The 20,818-nt window shown below is 40.0% G+C and overlaps 1 protein-coding gene and 1 long non-coding RNA gene across 2 annotated transcripts in view; both read left to right on the top strand.

Annotated features, from left to right (window-relative positions):
* LOC140339137 (uncharacterized) overlaps window positions 1–20,818 on the top strand; it is a gene marked incomplete in the record, with an annotated part of 145,177 nt that overhangs the window by 119,661 nt on the left and 4,698 nt on the right. Inside the window, 1 exon segment of the mRNA XM_072423720.1 lies at window positions 17,897–19,634. Within this exon segment, the coding sequence (XP_072279821.1) occupies window positions 17,897–19,634 (1,738 nt within the window).
* On the top strand, window positions 4,066–4,693 carry LOC140339150 (uncharacterized). The gene is made up of 3 exons (XR_011922366.1): window positions 4,066–4,200; window positions 4,305–4,448; window positions 4,556–4,693. It is a non-coding gene; the product is annotated as an uncharacterized lncRNA (long non-coding RNA).

The raw sequence follows: 20,818 nt of genomic DNA, 5'->3' as shown, positions 1-20,818 counted from the left end.
GTTCAACCCCGTGGGGTTGGACACCATATTCCTAAAAAAATTTATCCCGGCTAGGGCGACTGCATTCCTTTTCTAGGCTAACACAGTTTTGTACTACTTGTAGCCCCTGTAAGGGAGGAGATGTGTTTATGTCTTAGGCTTAGTCTACACGGACGTTTTCCCCAGCGTATAACCTGAGGCTTTTAAAGTCCATGTTTGAAGTCCCCATGCATTCCAATGGGCTATTCTACACCAGGACGTTTCCTTCAGGCACGTTTATGAGCGTTAAATTAAACGTTGCTTGCAACATTTAAAAAATTAAAACGCATGGTAAAAGCAGGAAAACGCTCAAAAACACGGGAAAATGCTTGTAAACGCTCCCATTGAACTCAATGGAGGTTTTACAAGCGTTTTTAGGCTTTTTATAAAAGCTTCCATTGAAAACAATGAGGGCTTTTATAAGCGTTTTAAACAGGACTTTGGATCCTGGAAGCCCCCTTTATTAAGGAGAATCCCAGATCTCCACCGCCCCACCCTGGGGAATGAGTACAGGGGTACATAAAACCCCTTTATTCATTCTCTGAATGGGTTAAAATATTTGAAAAATAGGAGGAGGCTTTAATGTTAAATTATTTTATTAAATGTGTGTGTTTGTGTAACTAGTCACAGGGCTGTGCTCATGTCATGACTGCAGCTGTGGGAATTTCCTGTCATTGGGATAACCTAAAAAAAAAAAAAAGTTTAGTTACACAAACACACACATTTAACATCATAATTTAACATTAAAGCCTCGTCCAATTTTTTACATATATTTTACCCTTTCAGGGAATGAGTAAGGGGTTTTATGTACCCCTGCACACATTCCTTGAAAGGGTTAAATGTAAAACTTTAATAAACGCCTATGTAAAATTGCGGCAAATCGCAGTAAACTGCTTCATAGGCATTTATAAAAGTTATTTTAGCGTTTTAATGTCAAGCTTAAAAACGCTTGTAAAAGTGCATACACACGTATATAAAAGTGGTGGGAACTTTTATATGTGTTTTTAAAACTGTCCATGTAGACGCAGGCTTAAGGTTAATGCTGTTATTATATTGTATGAAGACACAGTGCCTAAACCACCGCTAGATGGCAGCATGGAGAGGGAATAAAAGAAAAGAGGAACCTGTTGCATGGAGAGAGGCTGGGGGAACGTTTTCTAGAGGGGACAGGAAGTTTCTGAGGGAGAAAAGAGAGAGGGGAGAGACTCTCCTGTGGAGAATCAGCCCAGCCTGGGCACAATGATTAGGAGAGCTGCAGGAGGGAAGCTATTGTTTCAGGTGGCAGAAGCAATCTAGTGCATCTGCTGTGATACTGAGCAACCCTTCAAAGATGAGCAGGTGGCTGTGGGCCTTCAGATAAGTACTTTTATGAAGAAACTTTTCTCTACTGCTAACAGCAGGCTTCTCTATGCAACATATTCATGCTGGCTTATAGGGACTGGAGTGTCAGATATACACTTTCCTGCATTGGAACTCAATCCTGTTAGCTGTTTGCCTGCTGGTGGCTTTCTTTTTTTTTTTTTTTCTTTTTTACCCTTATCCTTACATTGACTCATTGCTTTGTTGGGAAGTCCCTGTTGGAAATGTGAGGAATCATTATATGTTCATGTCAGAACTGGATTTATTTTCATGTCCCTTGCTCTTTTCAAGGAGAACTGTTTGACTCATGAATGCTCCATTCAAGTTCCATTCTTTATTATATTTTGTTCACCTGTTAAATAAACCCCTTTTTGTTTTAACTCATTCCATTGGTGTATTGAACCAGACTAGAGTAAGTAGCATAGTCAGGAGAACCGGAAATATCCAGCCCCTCCTGAGGGAGGAATTGCTACATACTGTTTGGCCTCTGGCTTTCCTTGAACCCTCTGGCTCTCTCATCAGCCTGGAACCCTCTGGCTCTCTCTTCAGCCTGGAACCCTCTGGCTCTCTCTTCAGCCTGGAACCCTCTGGCTCTCTCTTCAGCCTGGAACCCTCTGGCTCTCTCTTAGCCTCTTTCCTTGCACCTGAGCGCAGGTGCATATAACCCAAATCAGGATTGGGTTGGGCCAAGGAAGCCACCCTTTCACTCTCTTGGCCAGCTCCAGGGCCCTAAAGAACCTGGTTTCTTCCCTTTGTTCTGCTGTGACGATTATGAGGATCTTCCATCATCCCGATGCTGAATACCAAGTGTGCTCTCAATTGTTTTTAACATATAAAAAAATTATTATTATTATTATTATTAAACAGGATTTATATAGCACCATCATATTACACAGTGTTGTAGAATAAATAGGGGTTGCAAGTGACAGATGAATACAGTCACACAGAAGGAAAGGACCCTGCCTCGAAGAGCTTACAATCTAGGAGGTGGGGGAAGTAACACACAATAGATGCGGGGATATGTATTGGTGGAAAGTAGTGACGGTTTCAAAACACAGAAGACAGGTAGGCAAGTTTGAAAAAAATTTAAATGAGCAGAAAATAGGAGCAAGCCGGATAGGATGAGGAAGACCATTCCAGAGATTTGGGACGTCTCTAGAAAAGTCTTGGAGCCGTGTGTGTGGTGAGGTTATGAGTGAGGAATTCAGAAGTAGGTCATTGGAGCAGCTAGGGAGGTATTTTTTTTACCAGGTAGAAAGGTAAGTGGGTCAAGAACTGTGAAGGGATTTGAAGGCAAAGCACAGGAGCTTGAATTTTTTTTCCCTGGTGAAATGGAAGCCAATGACGAGAACTTGAAGTGATGCGGCAGTAGAACAGCGGTGGGATGGATTGATGAGTAAGGCTGCAGCATTCATGATAGATTGTAGAGGAGAGAGTCGGGTTAGTGGAATACCAGAGAGGGATTTTGTTTTTTGTTTACACTCAGTAACCATCCTATCATGTCTATTTAATGTTTATAAAACCTGCATTTTGAAAAAAGTTGCACAGAACATGATGTTTTAGAGAGACTTCGGTATGAAGATTTAAGATAAGAGAAGGTTCCCCTTAAACGCATGGGTAACCTCTCAAAAGTAACACCACTTTCTGCCGTAATTCCTCTTTTTTTAGTTTTTTTTTTTTTTTTGGAGTTCCCCTAAATTTTATAGTAACCCCTTCAAAGTCATAAGCCCAAATAAATAAATTCAGGAGTATCCTTTCCAGCCCCAGTTTCAAATAGAACACCCTTTGTATTTAAGTGCCGACAGCCACACATTCTTTTTAGAAAAAATGTATAGTATTCCTAATAAAGCTCTATTGGTGGGCAGGGGGTAGTGGGGGATGCCTGGGGAGGGGATCCCCACCCCTGCCCGCCTTACCAGCGTGCACACCTTCCTTTGAAGGGGCGAAAAATTCCCTTCCCTGAACAATCACAAGCAGGCACACCGCGCGTGGTACACAACCTGCACTAATCCATTTAAGGATGAGCCGCGAGTAGACCAATCCTCCACGGATGGATATCCGCAGCCCACCACTATACCACCATGTCAAAGTAACAAACCCCTTATGCTATTATCTTTAGCATGCAAACACATAACATAGGGAATGGTATTCCCGTGTAATAACCCATATACCCATAACCTATATATTCAGTATAAAACTACCCACTAAGGTATTGTTAGATTTTTTTATCCTAAGCCATCAATAAAACGTAACTTACTCTAGTATTCCTCATTATATTTATATATACTCCTATCATATAAATCTAGTGCTACCTACTGACTATTTTATTATAGTAATAGTTAATTGTGTATATTCTTTTTAAATACTACTTATACTATTATTGGGCAACTACAGCACTATCATATATATTTTCAATTACCTTATCTACTGGATAATAACTAGTGTACCATGAATAGCACAACAATACAAATATGTTTTTCTCTCCTAACAACTAAGAATCATCACCCAAATGCCCTTAAAGAGCCTTACAAAGGATGTTCTATTCCTAACCAATGGACTAGTCCTTATTGTAAGTTAAATATCCCACAATATATACTACCAAAACAATTATGCTATTATTGTTAAATACCTACATTAAACAATAATATTTCCGCTGTTCATCCCCTTTTTCCTCCCTGTTCTCATCTGATAAACATATAGAGACAATGTATTCAGTCAGTGTGTGTGTTTCCTACAGATGGATCCAGGACCCCACCAGAGAGATGTCCCCGTCCTCTGTATTCCCGGGATTCCACACAGGAAGATGACCCCATCCTTCACCAGGTAGGTAGGCTTTGCCATGTAGACATCAAATTGTATTCTGCCATTGTTCTATGTAATTTTGTGTTCCTTTTTGTGAATCTTTTTTTATCACTTTTGGGGATTAGAATATAGAACTGAAAGACATCAAACTTGAAGAGGAAGAAGTAGAAACATTGGTATTGGGAGATCAGCATTCTGTGTACCGGGGTGATTCTTTGCTTTCCCAGGAATACACACAGGAAGATCATGACCAAAATGAGTTTGACACGGTAGGTGAGACTAAGCAACTGAATACAATAAATATTGTAAGCTATGAGATGTTCTTCTCTGTGGTCAGATTTTGGTGATATTTTTATTTTCTATCTTTGGGATGTAGGATGAAGAACTAAAAGACATAAAAATTAAGGTTAAAGAAGAAGAAGAAGAGACATTTGTGAGTGCAGATCAGCAGTCACATGAGAAGAATTCCTCTCTTTACATAGGCAAATGTAAGTATTAAATGGTAAAATATTAAATAGAGGAGGAGATATTGTACAACATATGAAAGGTCCATCTCCATTCCTCAATATAACATTATGTCCCCCAACAAATGAGGAGGGGTACACCATATGAAAGGTCTATCTCCATTCCACAATATAACGTCATGTCCTCAACAAATGAGGAGGAGATACTGTACACCATATGAAAGGTCCATCTCCATTCCTCAATATAACGTCATGTCCCCAACAAATGGAGAGCTGTTGGAGAATGTAGTGTGGACGGTGGGGGAGAGCTGTGGGAGAATGTAGTGTGGACGGTGGAGGAGAGCTGTTGGAGAATGTAGTGTGAACGGTGGGGGAGAGCTGTTGGAGAATGTAGTGTGAACGGTGGGGAAAGCTGTGGGAGAATGTAGTGTGGACGGTGAGGGGAGTTGGTGGAGAATGTAGTGTGGATGGTGGAGGAGAGCTGTGGGGGAATGTAGTGTGGACGGTGGGGGAGAGCTGTTGGAGAATGTAGTGTACAGTGGGGAAAGCTGTCGGAGAATGAGGTGTGCACTGTGGGGGAGAGCTGTTTGGACATGTGGGTTGAGGGAGAGCTGTCGGAGAATGTAGTGTAGATGGTGGGGGAGAGCTGTCAGGGATTGTAGTGTGAATGGTGGGGGGAAGCTGTTGGGGAATGTAGTGTAGAAGGTGGGGGAGAGTTTTCGGAGAATGTAGTTTAGATGGTGGGGGAGAGCTTTGGGAGAATGTAGTGTGGATGGTGGGGGAAAGTTGTCGGAGAATGTAGTGTAGAAAGTTCTCACAGATTTTGAGTCTGCATTGGAATGAACTGTAGTAGGGGCATAGTGGGGAGTAGGGAATGTGAAGTCATGTAAGTAGGGGCTGGGTGGAAGGTATCAGTGACATATAGTACAGAGGAATGTCACATTCTCTTACACTTAGTACTGATACCTTTCTTGTTACAGCTGTGGGATCAGACGGGCTGTGTTCAGGTTTCCCTCTGAATAGCAGCCAGGGATTTGCTTTGTGCCCTTCATCAGTCCTGAACTGAACCTAGTTTTCTCAAAGGTTTTATAACACTGCTGTTTCACTCAGAGGGATAGCATTAGAATGAGCAGTGTAAGTAGTCCCTACTATCAGAGAAAGATGATTTTTGATGAGCTTTGCATGCCAGTGGGTGAAGACATTTCTCCATGCAGGTTCAGAAGGTCCTCATGTGGAAGGTTGTTCCACCATCCCGGAGGACTTCAAATGCAGACCACTACAGCTTTGCTCTATGATAGTGAGATCAGAGCTCCGCAGGGCCATATTATTTGTATCAGGATTACCTTTTCTACACCCTGGTCATTCATTGTGAACATTGATGACTCCTTCAGCTTTATTTGCCCCTTAAAGCATTAGAATTTTGGATGCATCTCTTCCTTGAAGACCACTTCTCATATGATTTCCTCACTGTAGATGGGTGTACCTGTGTCCCAGCGGATTCTGCCAGTTCTGAACAGATAGCAGTGACGGACAATCAGAAATTGGAAATCTTGCTGTATTTCTTGTGTCGTCTGTCACTTGACTGGACATGAACTGGGTCTATTTCATGAACACTGATAGGACATTTGCACTATTGATGTGTGTCCCAGTGGGTTCCGGCAATTCTGAGAAGATAGGAATGTTGGACACCTTCCAGTTTTAAGGGAAGAACACTTTATACATTTCTCACTATAGTTCTGGACTCCCTACCAGTTCCTAACAAATAGCAGTGCTGGATGTGCTCCAGTTTTTAAAGGAAAAAAATCTTTTGCTAAGAGAGAAAGAAAGCAATTTTGAAACTCAGACTGTGCCCCACCTTAAAAACTATAATCTCAAATTAAAATCAACTAAAGGAGTGAAGTGGGGGAAAGACATGGCTGGAATTGGCAACAGAGGAGGTACTTAGATAATATTTTTCATTTACACTCTTTAAAGCCTTGTCCTGTCCTTTCTCCATACCTGTTTAACTGTACAGGCTGGTCCATTTGTTTATAGACAGGTTACATCCTAAATATCGAACCATTTATTCAGGGCCCCTGCAAATCCACCTCATTGCCTGACAACAGAAGGAAATTTTTTCAGAAGATCACTGACGGGAGAGGTGAGCGGTGTTGGGAATTCCAGGACATTATTATGGCATGTGTCTGGATGGTGACTGTATCATTGTGTGTGTCAGGTTCCTATAAGGTGTCAGGATGTCACTGTCTATTTCTCCATGGAGGAGTGGGAGTATGGTCAAATATTTTTTGACAACCTATCAGGGGAACCTGATTTTGTTTCCTCCCACTCCATAAAACAAGTTTACATTTTACTTCAGAATAACAAATTGTGAACTAGAATAGCACATGGACTGGGCTCTGGGTGGGATCTGTGGTGACACATTCAGTGATATTTGTGGGATGTTCTTCCCATATTTGTAATGTTTTGGCCTTTTGCTTATTATTAGTTTTATGTTTTTGTTGTTGTGTCCCATAAATGGACAATATATCTGGAACATCTCAGATTGACATCCTTTTGTATTTCCAGATTGTGACATTACACAACCTTCCCACACAGTTAATCCCATTCCTCATAATACACATCACAGATCTCACAACAGATCTCATCAATGGATGCCCCTGAGGAATCTTCTGACCAATCACGTGCTGTTACTTCAGTTGTCCAGATGAGTTCCCACAGTGTGGAGTCCGGAAGGAGCCTTCATTGGGGACAGTTCAATGGTAGGTTTGGAGTGTGGGAAATCTTTTACTAAAGCGCTGTAAATGTTTTAGCAAGAAAGGAGTCTTCCTTAATCACCGGAGAACTCATACGGGTGAGCATACCTATTCATTTTCGGAATGCAGGAAATCCTTTAATCAGAAAGGAAACCTACTTAAACATTTTCTAATTCACACAGGAGAGCGTCCCTATCATGTCCAGATTGTGGGAAATCTTTAATTCAAAAGGTAGAACTTAAAAGACATCAGAGAATTCACACAGAACGGCATCCTTTCTTATGTTCAGAGTGTGGGAAAGGTTTTACTGGGAAGAGAACTCTTCGGACTGTGTCAGCGGCATTCTTTGGCCAAAAGTGATATTTCACAGCTAGAAACATCTATAGGGAGTGTACGTGAGGTTTTATAGTAGAACATCCTGCACTATTTTTTTTTTTAATGTTGCAGGTGGAGTGCTCTGAGTTGAGGCTTCCGCTGCTTCTTCCATTTCTTTGTCCAGCAATGAGACCTGCTACAGTTCCTTGTCAGACCATGTGCATCCAGAAATTCTAGAGATTGAAGTTGGCTGGAGGACCTCTGTACCTCCATGGGGCCTGCATGGAAATAAACAACACACAAATAGCACAAATTGGGTAATCCATTGACAAATTTGGCAATGTGTGGGGAACACAATGGTAAGTGTGACAGAAGCTGGGCAATGAAGGGGAGGGTAACACACAAGCCATCAGTATGATAGTTGGGGCTACAAATTGGCAATCATGATATTATAAGGATAACCATACCATTACACAAGCAACTTTGGCATCCCATAGCTAATACACAACATCCAACCTGGCTGCGTAATATGTTGGTGCTATTTAAATCCTGTTTATTATTATTATTAATAATAATAATAATAATAATAATAATAGTGGTCAGGGTACAGCAGCCCCTGAACCATCATTGTACAAATGGAAGTCACAAGAATCAGGAATAAGCTTCAGGCTTGTTCTGGTAGCTTTCAAGAAAAATTCTAATAATTTAAACCATATTATATCGACTCTGGTGGTTCTCTTGAAGAATGCTCAATTTATTTTACTGCTCCTATTGGAGGATGCTATAAATCTGATAGGAGTACAGAAAAATCCTACAATTCAAGTGGGGAAATTAGTTGTAAAAATGACTTCCATGTTATTTGTTTTAGATAAAATCCCCATAACTTCTCATCTTCTGATGTCTTCCTCTTCTCCAAGCTCTAAACATGATGAAAGAACACCATCCACCTCCAAGCATGAACACCAAAACTCACAACATTCGTTGCAGTTAGCCACAAGAAAGAAAAACCTTCATTTGAAGTTCTGTAAAGAAAAGCTCAGAACAGTTCAGCAGACTAGGCTTACTAGCCAATATGCATACCTATTATTGATCATGTGTACCATCCTTGTAATAGGATATAACTAAGAAGTGATATAGGTTGTAAACTGACCATGTAGAAGAGTTTAGGAAACAGATCATGTACCAGTTATGGAGCATAAAAGAGAACAGTAGAGACAAAATGGTCAATTCCTCAATATAATGTCATATCCCCAACAAATGAGAAGGAGATACTGTACACCATATGAAAGGTCCATCTCAGAATTTCTTTCTCTTTTCGTCTTACCAATGTAAAAGGAGGCGCAGATGCAAGTTGCCATGTAAATGACACCACAGAGGTTTCAGTTGACTTTCTCATGTAACTTGGGGGTCACCTTTTTTATGTATTTTATACAAATCGCTGTCTTAATTACACACCAAGATCCTCCTGCACTGTGTGCCCTGCTTTTTTGGGAGCTATTCCGCAGTGAAAAATTACTTCTGACCACTTGGTTGCTTAAGGAGTGTGCTTTTCTGTATGCTATTCTAGGATTATCCGTGAGCATTTTTTTAATCTTTGAGTTACAAGTAACTAGGGGCCAGTGTTTTTGACAAATTTTTTATTGCATCATGATCAGTAAAATATTCAGTGATCATCCTGACGCCATCAAAACTTAATTTGTAAATAGTAAATCTTGTACCCTCTATCCATTAAACGACTTTGCAACATCTTGGCCTGTAATTTATAATCTTCTTAACTGGTACAGTTCCTACGATCTATATAAGGAAGATATTGTCAATATCTCTTTTCTATATTTTAATATGGCCTAGATATACCGAGGTGTCTTCCCTAGCCAATAAATGTTATTCCAATTCTCCAGGAAAGAGGTTGGCGTACGTGGGGGCACGTTAGGACCCCATCGCACAACCATGGACTACCTAATGAAATGGGGATGCTGGTAAAAAAGTGCCTGAATATCAATAGTGACAAGTAGTACAGAGGATGGTATTGACAGATCATCAATACTTTTTAGTAATTCTGGAGTGTCTTTATGGAATGACAGAAGGCCTCCGATGTCTCCGATAGAGGTCAACCAAGCTACTAGTATTACTTGTGAGACTGCCTATTTCAGGGACAATGGGCGACCGCAATTCACTCTACATTTTTGGAATGTTTTAATAGGACATTCCTATATCAATTCTTGGGCACCAAGGACCTAATTGAGGCTCTCTTTGGCTTTTCTCATCCCTATAGTGGCAGCTATGATGTTTCATGTATTCTTTTTGATCTCAATATTAGCAGCAAAACATCCTTAATTTGCTTTTTTGTTGTACAGAGCTAAATGTGATTTATGTTTAAAATACTTTTTTATTCTCCATATATATATATATGTACCCCCCCTTTGTTTGGGGAATTTGTTTAATTGATTATTAATATTGTGTGGTTACTCCATTTACAGAGTAAGAAACAAAAAAGAAATCAAAACAAATATCCAATTGTGGTTGAATTGGTGATCAAAAACAAAAACCAATGTAATTGAAATCATAACTGCAAAGTTTTGCAAAGAATTCAATAAACATAAATATTACTAAACTGTGTATCGTATTGGACTGTCATTGACTCAAATTAGCCATGGAACGATATGATACTAACAAAGGATTTGAGGATCGTTGCCCAAAAAGAGAAAGGCATACCAGGCAGTCATTTCAAAAGTGGAAAGAACTCTGATTCGTATCTCAAATGGTAGATTAGCTATATATGATTCCCAGACTTCAAAGAAACCCCTAACCCAAGATTCCTTAGATAAAGGGACCTCTATCCATTCCGTTTGGAATACAAACCATCATTTTTCAAGCAGGTTTGATAAAATACAAATGCGTAGAATGGTCCTTTTAGTAACCATTGAAAGTATTAAGAGAAGTTTGCTGTACCCTTTAGTGTTTCTAGTGCCTTGAAGGTATACTTCCACAAATATTGCCCATTCGGGAGTTATTGGTAGATAGTTCACCCAATTATGAATAACCAAAAAAGTGAATACATCACCAACATCCTCCAAAATTACCGAATTTTGGGGCAATTTTACAACATATGGCATAGATATGCCTCGGGGGTTTCCACATTTCAATCATTGCCAAGAAGAGCTTAGTCCCATCTGAAGGCAATGTAGTGATGAAATATAAGCAAAGTGGAAAAGTGGATCATCTTCCTGTACATCGAGGAAGTATTAGTTTGCCAAGCACTGCACAAATTTAGTAAAATCTCGCTAGGGGTGATTTCTGGAAAGTGTCTTACCCATCTGCACAATCCAGTGCTCCGGATTTGATAGTCTAAGTGAACCCTGTAAGTATTATAGGCTTCAGTTATGGCTTTTTATAACAGGATTGGGGGCCACTAACAACTTGTCCAAAGGATTGGCCCAATCTGTGGGTAATACATTTTTGATGATGGATGATACACAAAGGTTAAATAAACAAAGGTTTGCATCCCCAAAGACGTTTCATTGAATTGGCTGTAGTTCTTGTGATACGGGAATCGGAATAGACAATTTTACCAACAACGAATGATAACACAGCATATTATTAGCAATCTTTATTTACACCGATGTTTTGCATTGCATATATTAAATGCAGTAATTTTTCCATTAAACTTTATTTGCCTTCTTTTTATTCATACATTTTCTTTTTTTTACAGAAATATGAGTTCTTCAAGAAGAAGTTGTTTAAATGATCCTAATGTATTTTGCTACATTTGGGGCGAATATTCTCAGCAAAAACAGAGACGAAACATTACAGAATTTGCGAAACAAGCATATCTTGCATAGTGGTAATAAACTGGGGGAGTAAGATAAGTATTGGGCTCCCCATATGGTATACTTGTGTAGAGTGTCTACGTCAGTGGAAAAATGGAAAACTGAAAAGATTGACCTTAGGTGTACCTATGGTATGGCGAGAGCCCAAAAATCTTGATTGTTATTTTTGTCCCTGGACTAATATTATTATTACACAGTATTTTTATAGCGCCATCATAATATGCAGCGCTGTACAAAGTCCATAGTCGTGTCGCTAACTGTCCCTCAAAGGAGCTCACAATCTAATGTCCCTACTATAGTCATATGTGGTTAATGTAGTCTAAGGTCAATTTAGGGGGAAGCCAATTAACCTAACTGCATGTTTTTGAGATGTGGGAGGAAACCGGAGTACCCGGAGGAAACCCACGGAGACGCGGGGAGAACCTGCAAACTCCATGCAGATAGTGTCCTGGCTGGTATTCGAACCTAGGACCTGGACTACTAGCTCATATGGGACTATCAGAATACCAATCAAAAGACTTTTTTTATAGACAGTTCCATTTCAAGTTTGAAATTTGTTTTACTGCATAATGACAACTGCTATACATCAATTCCAATTGATCACTCAACAAAACTTAAAAAAAAAGTATAAAAATATCAAAGTGGTCTTACAAAAGCTTTGCTATCTTGAACACCAATGGACCGTATTTAAAAATGGTGAACTTGCTACTTGGACAGCAAAGTGGATATAAAAAGTACCCGTGTTTCATCTGCTTGTGGGATAGTAGAGCAAAGCAGGATCACTGGAAAAAAGTAACATGGCCTCCAAGGGAAAACATGAAAAACTCCTTTTATGTTTTGCAATATAGAGAAGTAGGCTATTGCAGTGCATACTACTATTGTGGAATGCTTTCCCCTTACAAAACCTAGGTAATGGCACGTGGTAGGGATGGTAGAAATTTCTGCAATTGCTGCCATTGTTTTGACCAAAATTTTGTAATCACACTGAAGTAATAAAATGGGTCAGTAAGAAGATACTATTGTCCGGTCCCTACCTTCCTTTGGAATTAAAATTCGGAAAGGGAGTAATATGTGTCAATATTGAGAAATACACTTCTGTCAATAATGGAGTAATTTCTGCACTAGCCATTTTATAAAACACCCCTGGCCTAGAAGTTCTGTTCCTGATGTTTACGCCGTGTATAATAAAGGTCTCAAAAATATGGGCAATTTGCCCAAATGAAATGAAAGAAAGTCAATGAAAGTCCTTGACTGTAAGAACAACACGTTTAGCCCATGGGGGTCTAGTAAGTTTTGCTAACAATGAACCTACTTTACTCCCCCATTTATAATATTTTTGATTTAAAAAATGGGCGGTCTCCACTTTGGTGGCAACATTCGCGTTCAGGGCTTTAGTTGCTTCTTGCCCGATTACCTTCAATGCATCAGTTTTCTGTACTATGTAATCCCTGCAATCCCTTATTGCTTTGTCTTGCAAGACAGTATTTTGAGCTCGATATTCTCTACTTTTACGGGTGGGGTCTTCTATTTTTCGGCCTCTCAATACCCTCTTCTTGGTTCACAATATTAGTACCCGAGTGTCCCAGTGTTCTAGATTATCATCTAGGCCAGGGCTCAGCAAGCTTTCTTGGCTACTAGGCCATTTTAGGAGGTTAAGAAGTCATACTAGGTTGGACTCTCTCTCAAGTCCTACCCTGATGGCTCCGGCCCCACCAGGAACGCCCCTGAAGGGAAATCCCTCTCCTCCGCAATGCATACGGAGGCGAGGTAATGTCCCGTTACCTCTTACCTCAGCATGCGGCTCCGGAGCCGTTGGGGTAGAGCCGTTGGGGTAGAGGGTGGCGTTAGGCCAGAACGGACTACTGGCTAGGCCGTATCTGGCCTAAAGACTGGAGTTTGCAGACCCCTGATCCAGGCTATTCGCCCATTGACTTTTTACCAAATAAACGAAATCAGGTAACTGCACTTAATAACTAGGAAATCTCCATATGAAAGTACTAGAAAATGGTCCGCAGAGTCTCAAGGTTAATTCGACTGGTGGGTGGTCAGAGTAAATTTAGCTATTGATGCTTGAGACACCCTGGAATAGAGAAATTCTTCTGCCGAAAAGAAGAAGTAACAAGTATAATTCTTTTCAGTGGGATTGAGGAGCCTCCAAGGGTCAACCAAAGAAGTCTGAGAAAATAAATACTGAGTTCTTTGGGGGAAGTATGTTCAGTGCCAAGAAAGGGGGGCGATCGGGTTATTTTGGGATCCAGGGTGGCGTTAATATCGCCTGCCAATATTAAATTGGGGTATGATCCTTCTAGAACTTTTTGAAACAATTTAGGATAAAACAAGGAAGAATTGCCTGTAGGTGCTTAAATAGAACACAACAATAAGTAGTTCCCGCCATACCCAGAACCAGCAAAACATATCTATTTTCTTCGTCTAATTCTATTGACAAAACTTTGTACAGCAAACTTTTTTGCAAAATGATCACCAACCAACCCCTTTTTTTGGTTTTATAAGCAGTCGCAAATACTTCCCCAACCCAAAAATGTCGCAAAATAGCTGTATCTCCAGCTTTCCAATGTGTTTTCTTTGCGAAAATGATATCGGGGCTTTTACATTTAAAATGGATTTAAACTTTCTTCTTCTTCTATTAGGCCCTGCCACATTCCAGGATAATAATTTAAGTTTAGTGAGTAAAATCGATTTTGGTTGGGGTAGTATGGGCTCAGAAGGTGTCATAGTCATAACCTAGTGGGGATATTTTCCTTTTAATTGAGCAGGCCACAGTCCTAGTGAGCTGCGGCTAAGCTCAAAACAACATAAATCTAACCAGGTTGTATTAGTAATTTCTATTCAGGGCTTAGTAAATTAACCAAACAGAACTCGATCCCGAGCTTAGTTAAATTAAATAAACAGAACTCAATCCCAAGTAGTTGAAACCACACCACTCTATGCCACAATTCTAACAATAGATGACAATATACATTTTCCTTAATTTTTAACTTCTTACCTTAAGTCCTCCGCCTAGGTATCTTAGGCAGAAGACAGGATAATGGGTATAATAATTATTCAAAGAACCAAATAAACAATATTTGAAAAAACAATATTTAGGACAGTAAATCGCACAAAATCCCTACAAATAAACAATTACCAGGTAGGTGCTCTGTCAGTTGGTACCTAAAATGTGACAGATTGTCTCTCTTAAAGTGACTAGAGAAGGGCCGTCGCGGGGCAAGGTTAGCACTCTGTTACCCCTTGCCAAACACACACCATCATTCAGAGATTCAGCTTACGCTTATAGTGGTAAATAAGTAAAAACATACAAAAACATAAACAAATACAGAAAAATAAAGACTAATCAAAGAACAATAACAGAACTATAGCAATTGCATAAATTAAAAAGGGAAAACTGTGAGATTATATTTAGGTAGAGTTGGTTTGCCTTGGTCCAGGTTGCTGCGTAAAGTTATTAGTCAGAGTCACTGGGCTCCCTGCAGTGCTCAGGGTTTCAGTGCCGTTGTCCTTAGCAACAAGATGGTATCAGTGAGAGCTCCCCCTGCTGGGCTTACATGGCTTTTTCTAGGCCAACCACAGATGTGGGACTAATACAACAATCCAATGACAGCAGGGTGGGGGCTGTCTGAGGAGCTGTGTCCACATGGGTTATGGTGTTCTGTGGACACTTCCCAAAATGCCCTTGTTCTAGCCATTATTAATAATTTCACAAGTACAGGTTTTATGAACTGCCAACCCCCTGATTATTAACCACCACAATATACGGAGAGACCACACTAGGCATGTCTGGGACTTATGGTTCACCAGGACAAGCTACCTGGTTTCCAGGCTTTCCGGAGGCCTAGGAGAATAGTTCTTGGTCTCAAAATACTCACCATAACGAACCAGCTACAAATCATTCAACTACTACTTTATACAGGACGGTATAGTGGAAATATAAAGATTATTAATAAATGGGTTTCAGAATACAGCTCAAAGTTCAATCAGGGGCCACTCTACTAGCCTTATCTGAGTTTTATGACACCTGGAGACAAATCTCCAACTTTTACAATGGGTGCTGAAAACTAGAGGGTCTGGAAGGATGCTGGTTATCAGATCAAAAAATATCTGATGAGGAGAAATTTATGACCCTGGTCATTTGAAAAATAAAGACAAAACCATTTTTTAAACAAGGACATTTAAAACCTTTATTTTAATTAATGGTGTCCCCAATATCACACCCCCGCTTCTATAAATCCAGCACCTCAACGGATATGGTTTTGGGGAGAATGCGATTATATGGGTAATACTGTATTGCTCTTTATAAAATTGTGGAAAACTGAAAGTTTTATTGTTTTTTTGAAATTGTGTGCTGTGTTTAGGTATATGTTTGTTATATAAATAAAATCGTTATTTTTAACTGTATAGCCCTCGTACGTCCCGCTTTGGAACTCAAAAAATCATTTTACATATTGGGATGTGGCCTCTTTTATATTGTAATAAATATGAGGCCTTTCAATTTTTTGTATAATTGAATATAATTTCCCATACCCAAACATCTTTTGCATTATAATTTCCTAATCTTTGACTTTTAACTTGCAAATAAATTAGAAAAAAGCAGTGAAGTATGAAAAACTAGAGATTGCAGTTGTTATATATTCCACAAGATGGTGATCTCACGGATTGTCAGTGAAACCAACAAAGGGAAGTGATGTAAGTTTCCAAACAGGAAGTGATTTTTGTAAGACAGGAAGTGATGTCATATATAAATAGGAAGTTTCAGGGTTGGAGTTAAGAAGAAGACATTGCTGGCAGCAGAGGAGGTATTTTATTATTATACATAATATTCCTTTATGTCGCACTAAAATTTTCGGTGGTAATGTAAATAGACCATTTGTATAACAGACATAACAAAAAATATGGGAGGTAGAGATAAAGCTTCAATGAACCATGTGAAATAGTCTGTTGGGGTGGAAGAAGATGTATATACACAAGAAAATAGAGTAAACTATTGAACACTTCTCCTACTGTATGGTACATTGACAGAGGTGGTGGGAGTATAGATGTGTATACCCAGCACTACATAAACAATCTAAGGGGTTAAGAATATCTTGTATTTATACCCACTAACCTCTACCACCATAACCTTCCTAATCCTCCGCATTGATTGTGATATCTCGTCTCCATCTGAAAAATAAAACACAAATCTTCCGGAACAACGTCCTTTTGAGATGTTTCACCATAATGCACAGCTCCACGTTTGGTGAAAACCAAAACACAGCATATTGACACAAAATCCTCATACCAACTGTGATTCATGGTGGTGGAGGGGTGATTATTTGAGCTTTTTTGTTGGCCCTGAGCACCTTGCATTCATTGAGTATTAAATATACACCAAAGTTTTCTAAAAGTCAAATTTGAGGCCAAGCTTGTATGAAACTAGGTCATGGAACAGGACAATGATAGCAAGCACAACATCAAATCTACAACAGAATGGCTAAAAAATAAATCAATCAAAAAAATAAAGAATATTATTAGAACCAGATTAGGACCAGATAATTTTCTTCATTATTGTCTTGTATGTACAAGCTTAGAAATCAAAGAACTTTTTTTTCTCATATTTGTACACCCTAAATATGGAGACATTTATCCAACTGTACATTCAGATGTGTTTTGGATGGTGACTGTATCATTGTGTGTGTGTCAGGTTCCTATCATGTCCCCAACAAATGAGGAGGAGATACTGTACACCATATGAAAGGTCCATCTCCATTCCTTAATATAACGTCTTGTCCTGAACAAATGAGGGAGAGATACTATACACCAGGGGTTGGCAAAGTTTTATGGCACTTGGCCATTTATGGTGTGGGAGGAAGCACACTAGGCCGGACCCGCCCTAATGTCTCCACCCACCACCAGAGAACGCCCCCTGAAGTGGAATCCCTCTCCTCCGTATGCATTGCTGAGGGGAGGGATTTACCTTCAGGGAGCTTTCCCTATTTTCCGCGGAATATCAACACCAGCTGCGGTAAATAGGGGAGCAACAGCAAGGAGGCGGCACCGAAGCTCCGTCGGCTGCAGGTTGCCGGTCAGCATTAGGCGGGATCAGCCAGGGGTGTTAGGCTAGCCCGTATATGACCCAAAGGCCGGAGTTTGCCGACCCCTGCTGTACAGCATATGAAAGGTCCACCTCCTGTCACTGTGTCCCCGCGTGATTTGGGTGTCTCCTTTATCCGGGTTTGATTTTTTTTTGGTGTTCCGGTAGCCCCCAATTCCATGTCTGAGTGTTGAGTGCCAGACAACGTATGTGACTCCTGAATACAAGACATGAAGAATACTGATAACATTGATGTATAAATTGTCTCCACAGATGGACATTATGTCTGGAATATCTCAGAGGGACATCTGATTTTAGATCGTCCAGCACAAGATGGTGACACCAAACAATGTTCTTCAAAAGTCAGTTCATACAGGTTGTCAGGGTCAATGCATCATTTAAATTCTTTAGAATCTTTTGACCAATCACATCCAGATCTCCATCTAAGATCAACAGATCCATTTAATCCTAAGGAGTTTTCTATAAGTCATGAGGAAGATCACACAGGGGAGAGTTCATTGTCGTGTTCAGAGTGCGGGAAAACTTTTCGAGAAAATAGATCACTTCTTATCCACCAGAGAATACACTCTGGTGAGCGTCCTTTCTCATGTTCAGAGTGTGGAAAATGTTTCACCGAGAAAGGAAGCCTTGTCAGACACCAGAGAATTCACACAGGTGAACGGCCTTATTCATGTACACAATGCAGTAAGGGGTTCATTCAGAAAGGTCATCTTCTTAAACACCAGAAAATTCACACAGGTGAACGACCTTATTCATGTTTAGGATGTGGGAAATCGTTTACTGAAAAAGGAAAACTTCTCATACACCAAAAAAGTCACACAGGTGAGCGTCCCTACTCTTGTTCAGAATGCGGGAAATGTTTTGTCATGAAAGGAAACCTTCTAACGCACCAGAGAATTCACACACGTGTATGTCCTTATACTTGTGAAACTTGTGAGAAGAGTTTCATTGAAAAAAAATCCCTTCTTATACATCAGAGAAGTCACACGGGTGAACGTCCCTATTCATGTTCAGAATGTGGGAAAAGTTTTGTTCAGAAAGCAAACCTTTTAACCCACCAGAAAATACACATAGGTGAACGTCCTTTTTCATGTGCAGTGTGTGGAAAATGTTTTGCAGAAAAGAAATCACTTCTTATACACCAGAGAAGTCACACAGGTGACCGTCCCTATTCATGTTCTGAATGTGGGAAAAATTTCATTCAGAAGGGAAACCTACTGAAGCACCAAAGAAGTCACACAGGTGAACGTCCCTATGCGTGTTCAGAATGTGGGAAAAGTTTTATTTACAGAGTAAATTTTCTTAAACACCAGAAAAGTCACACAGTAGAACGTCCTTATTCATGTTCAGATTGTGGAAAATGTTTTGTTCATAAAGAAAAACTTCTTGTACACCAGAGAAGCCACACAGGGGAGCATCCCTATCCTTGTGCAGAGTGTGGGAAAAGTTTTATTGAACAAGGAGACCTTCTTAAGCATCAGAGATGTCATACAGGTGAATGTCCTCATTTCTGTGCAGTCTGTGGAAAATGTTTCACTACAAAGCAAGTACTTCTCAGACACCAGAGAATTCACACGGGTGAGCGTCCTTATTCATGTTCTGAATGTGGCAAATGTTTCATTCAGAAAGGACACCTACGTAATCACCAGAGAAGTCACACAGATGAGCGTCCCCATTCATGCTCGGAGTGCGGCAAGCGTTTTATTCAGAAAGGAGACCTCCTTAAACACCAAAGAATTCACACAGGGGAGCGCCCATATTCATGCTCCGTGTGCGGTAAATCTTTCAGTTGGAAAAGTGGACTGGTCACGCACCAGAAGAGTCACACGGGTGAGCGCCCTTTTTCATGTTCAGAGTGTGGGAAATGTTTCATTCGTAAAAATTCACTGATTACACACCAGAGGATTCACACTGGCGAACGTCCTTATTCGTGTCCTGATTGTGGGAAGTGTTTCAGTTACAGAATCACTCTTCTTGCGCATCAGAAAACTCATTCGACCTGACATCCTTCATGTTAAAAGCAGTGTGTTGGGTGTTTGGGACATTTAGTTATTTTTAGATCTGGACATGTAGGATTAAATTCTAGAAATCAGATCTTGGAAAAAAACTGCGCTGACTTGGACCCATTAAGACGGCACCATAGATTTAATTTTTGGTCATACACGGGCCAATATGTCAATACATTGGGACCACCTTACAGACATTGCTATTGGCTTCAAATCACTGGCATGTGATTGGTCCAATTGATCTATTATTTTTCACCAATCTGATTTTTTTTTTTTTTATTATGAAACTTGATTTAGATTCAGACTCTACTCCTTTATTCTGATTTTGTACAATAAAGCTCCACTCTGGACAATATTCTGGTAGGAGTTCTGTTTCTTCACCATTGATCAGTGGACAATGGCCTTACTTTATTAGTTTGTAGAAAAGTTTGCTCTTTGGTTGTAAGAAAAGGCTAAAAGAAAAGATTTTTTTATGTTCCTGTTTACTTACTTATACCTACCAGTCCTGCACCACTGTCATTTCTGAGTGATCTTTACCCTGAAATTCTGCAGGGAGTGTTGGGTAGAATGTAGATCCACCAACATTTTTGGTAACCACTCATTATGCTGCCGTTGGGTTCCCACTGGATACCCCACCAAATTATTATTAGAGTTGGGTCAGCTGAAGTATGTTGTCGCCAAGTTTTGGAGATGGGTAGAGATTGAAGAAAAGATGGTGGGAGAGAGCTGTTAGAAAATGTGGTTTGGACAGTGGGGGTGAGGTGTTGAGGAATGCAATATGGGGGTAGTTAGGGAATGTAGCATGGACAATGGGGGGATTGAACACTGGGGTAAGGGAAGGGTTATGATGAGAACACCAACATGGGAACAATGCGTGGCCACTAACCAGATCACATGTTGATAGCCGTCTTTTTCAGCACAGCAGTACATATCTTAAGTTATAGATTCATTGTGAGAAAGGTCACATTTTCCCCCCTGATTCCTTAAACTGTGTATGTGAAAGTAACAATGTCTCTTTTTATTTATGTACATAATATATAGAGCCATTTATCCAACTGTACACCCAGAGCTGCTCGATTATAGACTGGATACATCCTGATATAGAGCCATTTATCCCACTGTACACCCAGAGCCGCTGTTTTATACACTAGATAAATCCGAATATAGA

The sequence above is a fragment of the Pyxicephalus adspersus genome, chromosome 10, assembly GCF_032062135.1.
Source record: "Pyxicephalus adspersus chromosome 10, UCB_Pads_2.0, whole genome shotgun sequence".
NCBI classification, from domain to species: Eukaryota; Metazoa; Chordata; class Amphibia; order Anura; family Pyxicephalidae; genus Pyxicephalus; species Pyxicephalus adspersus.
Note: the sequence above shows the minus strand (reverse complement) of the source record. Positions and strands in the feature narration are given on the sequence as shown.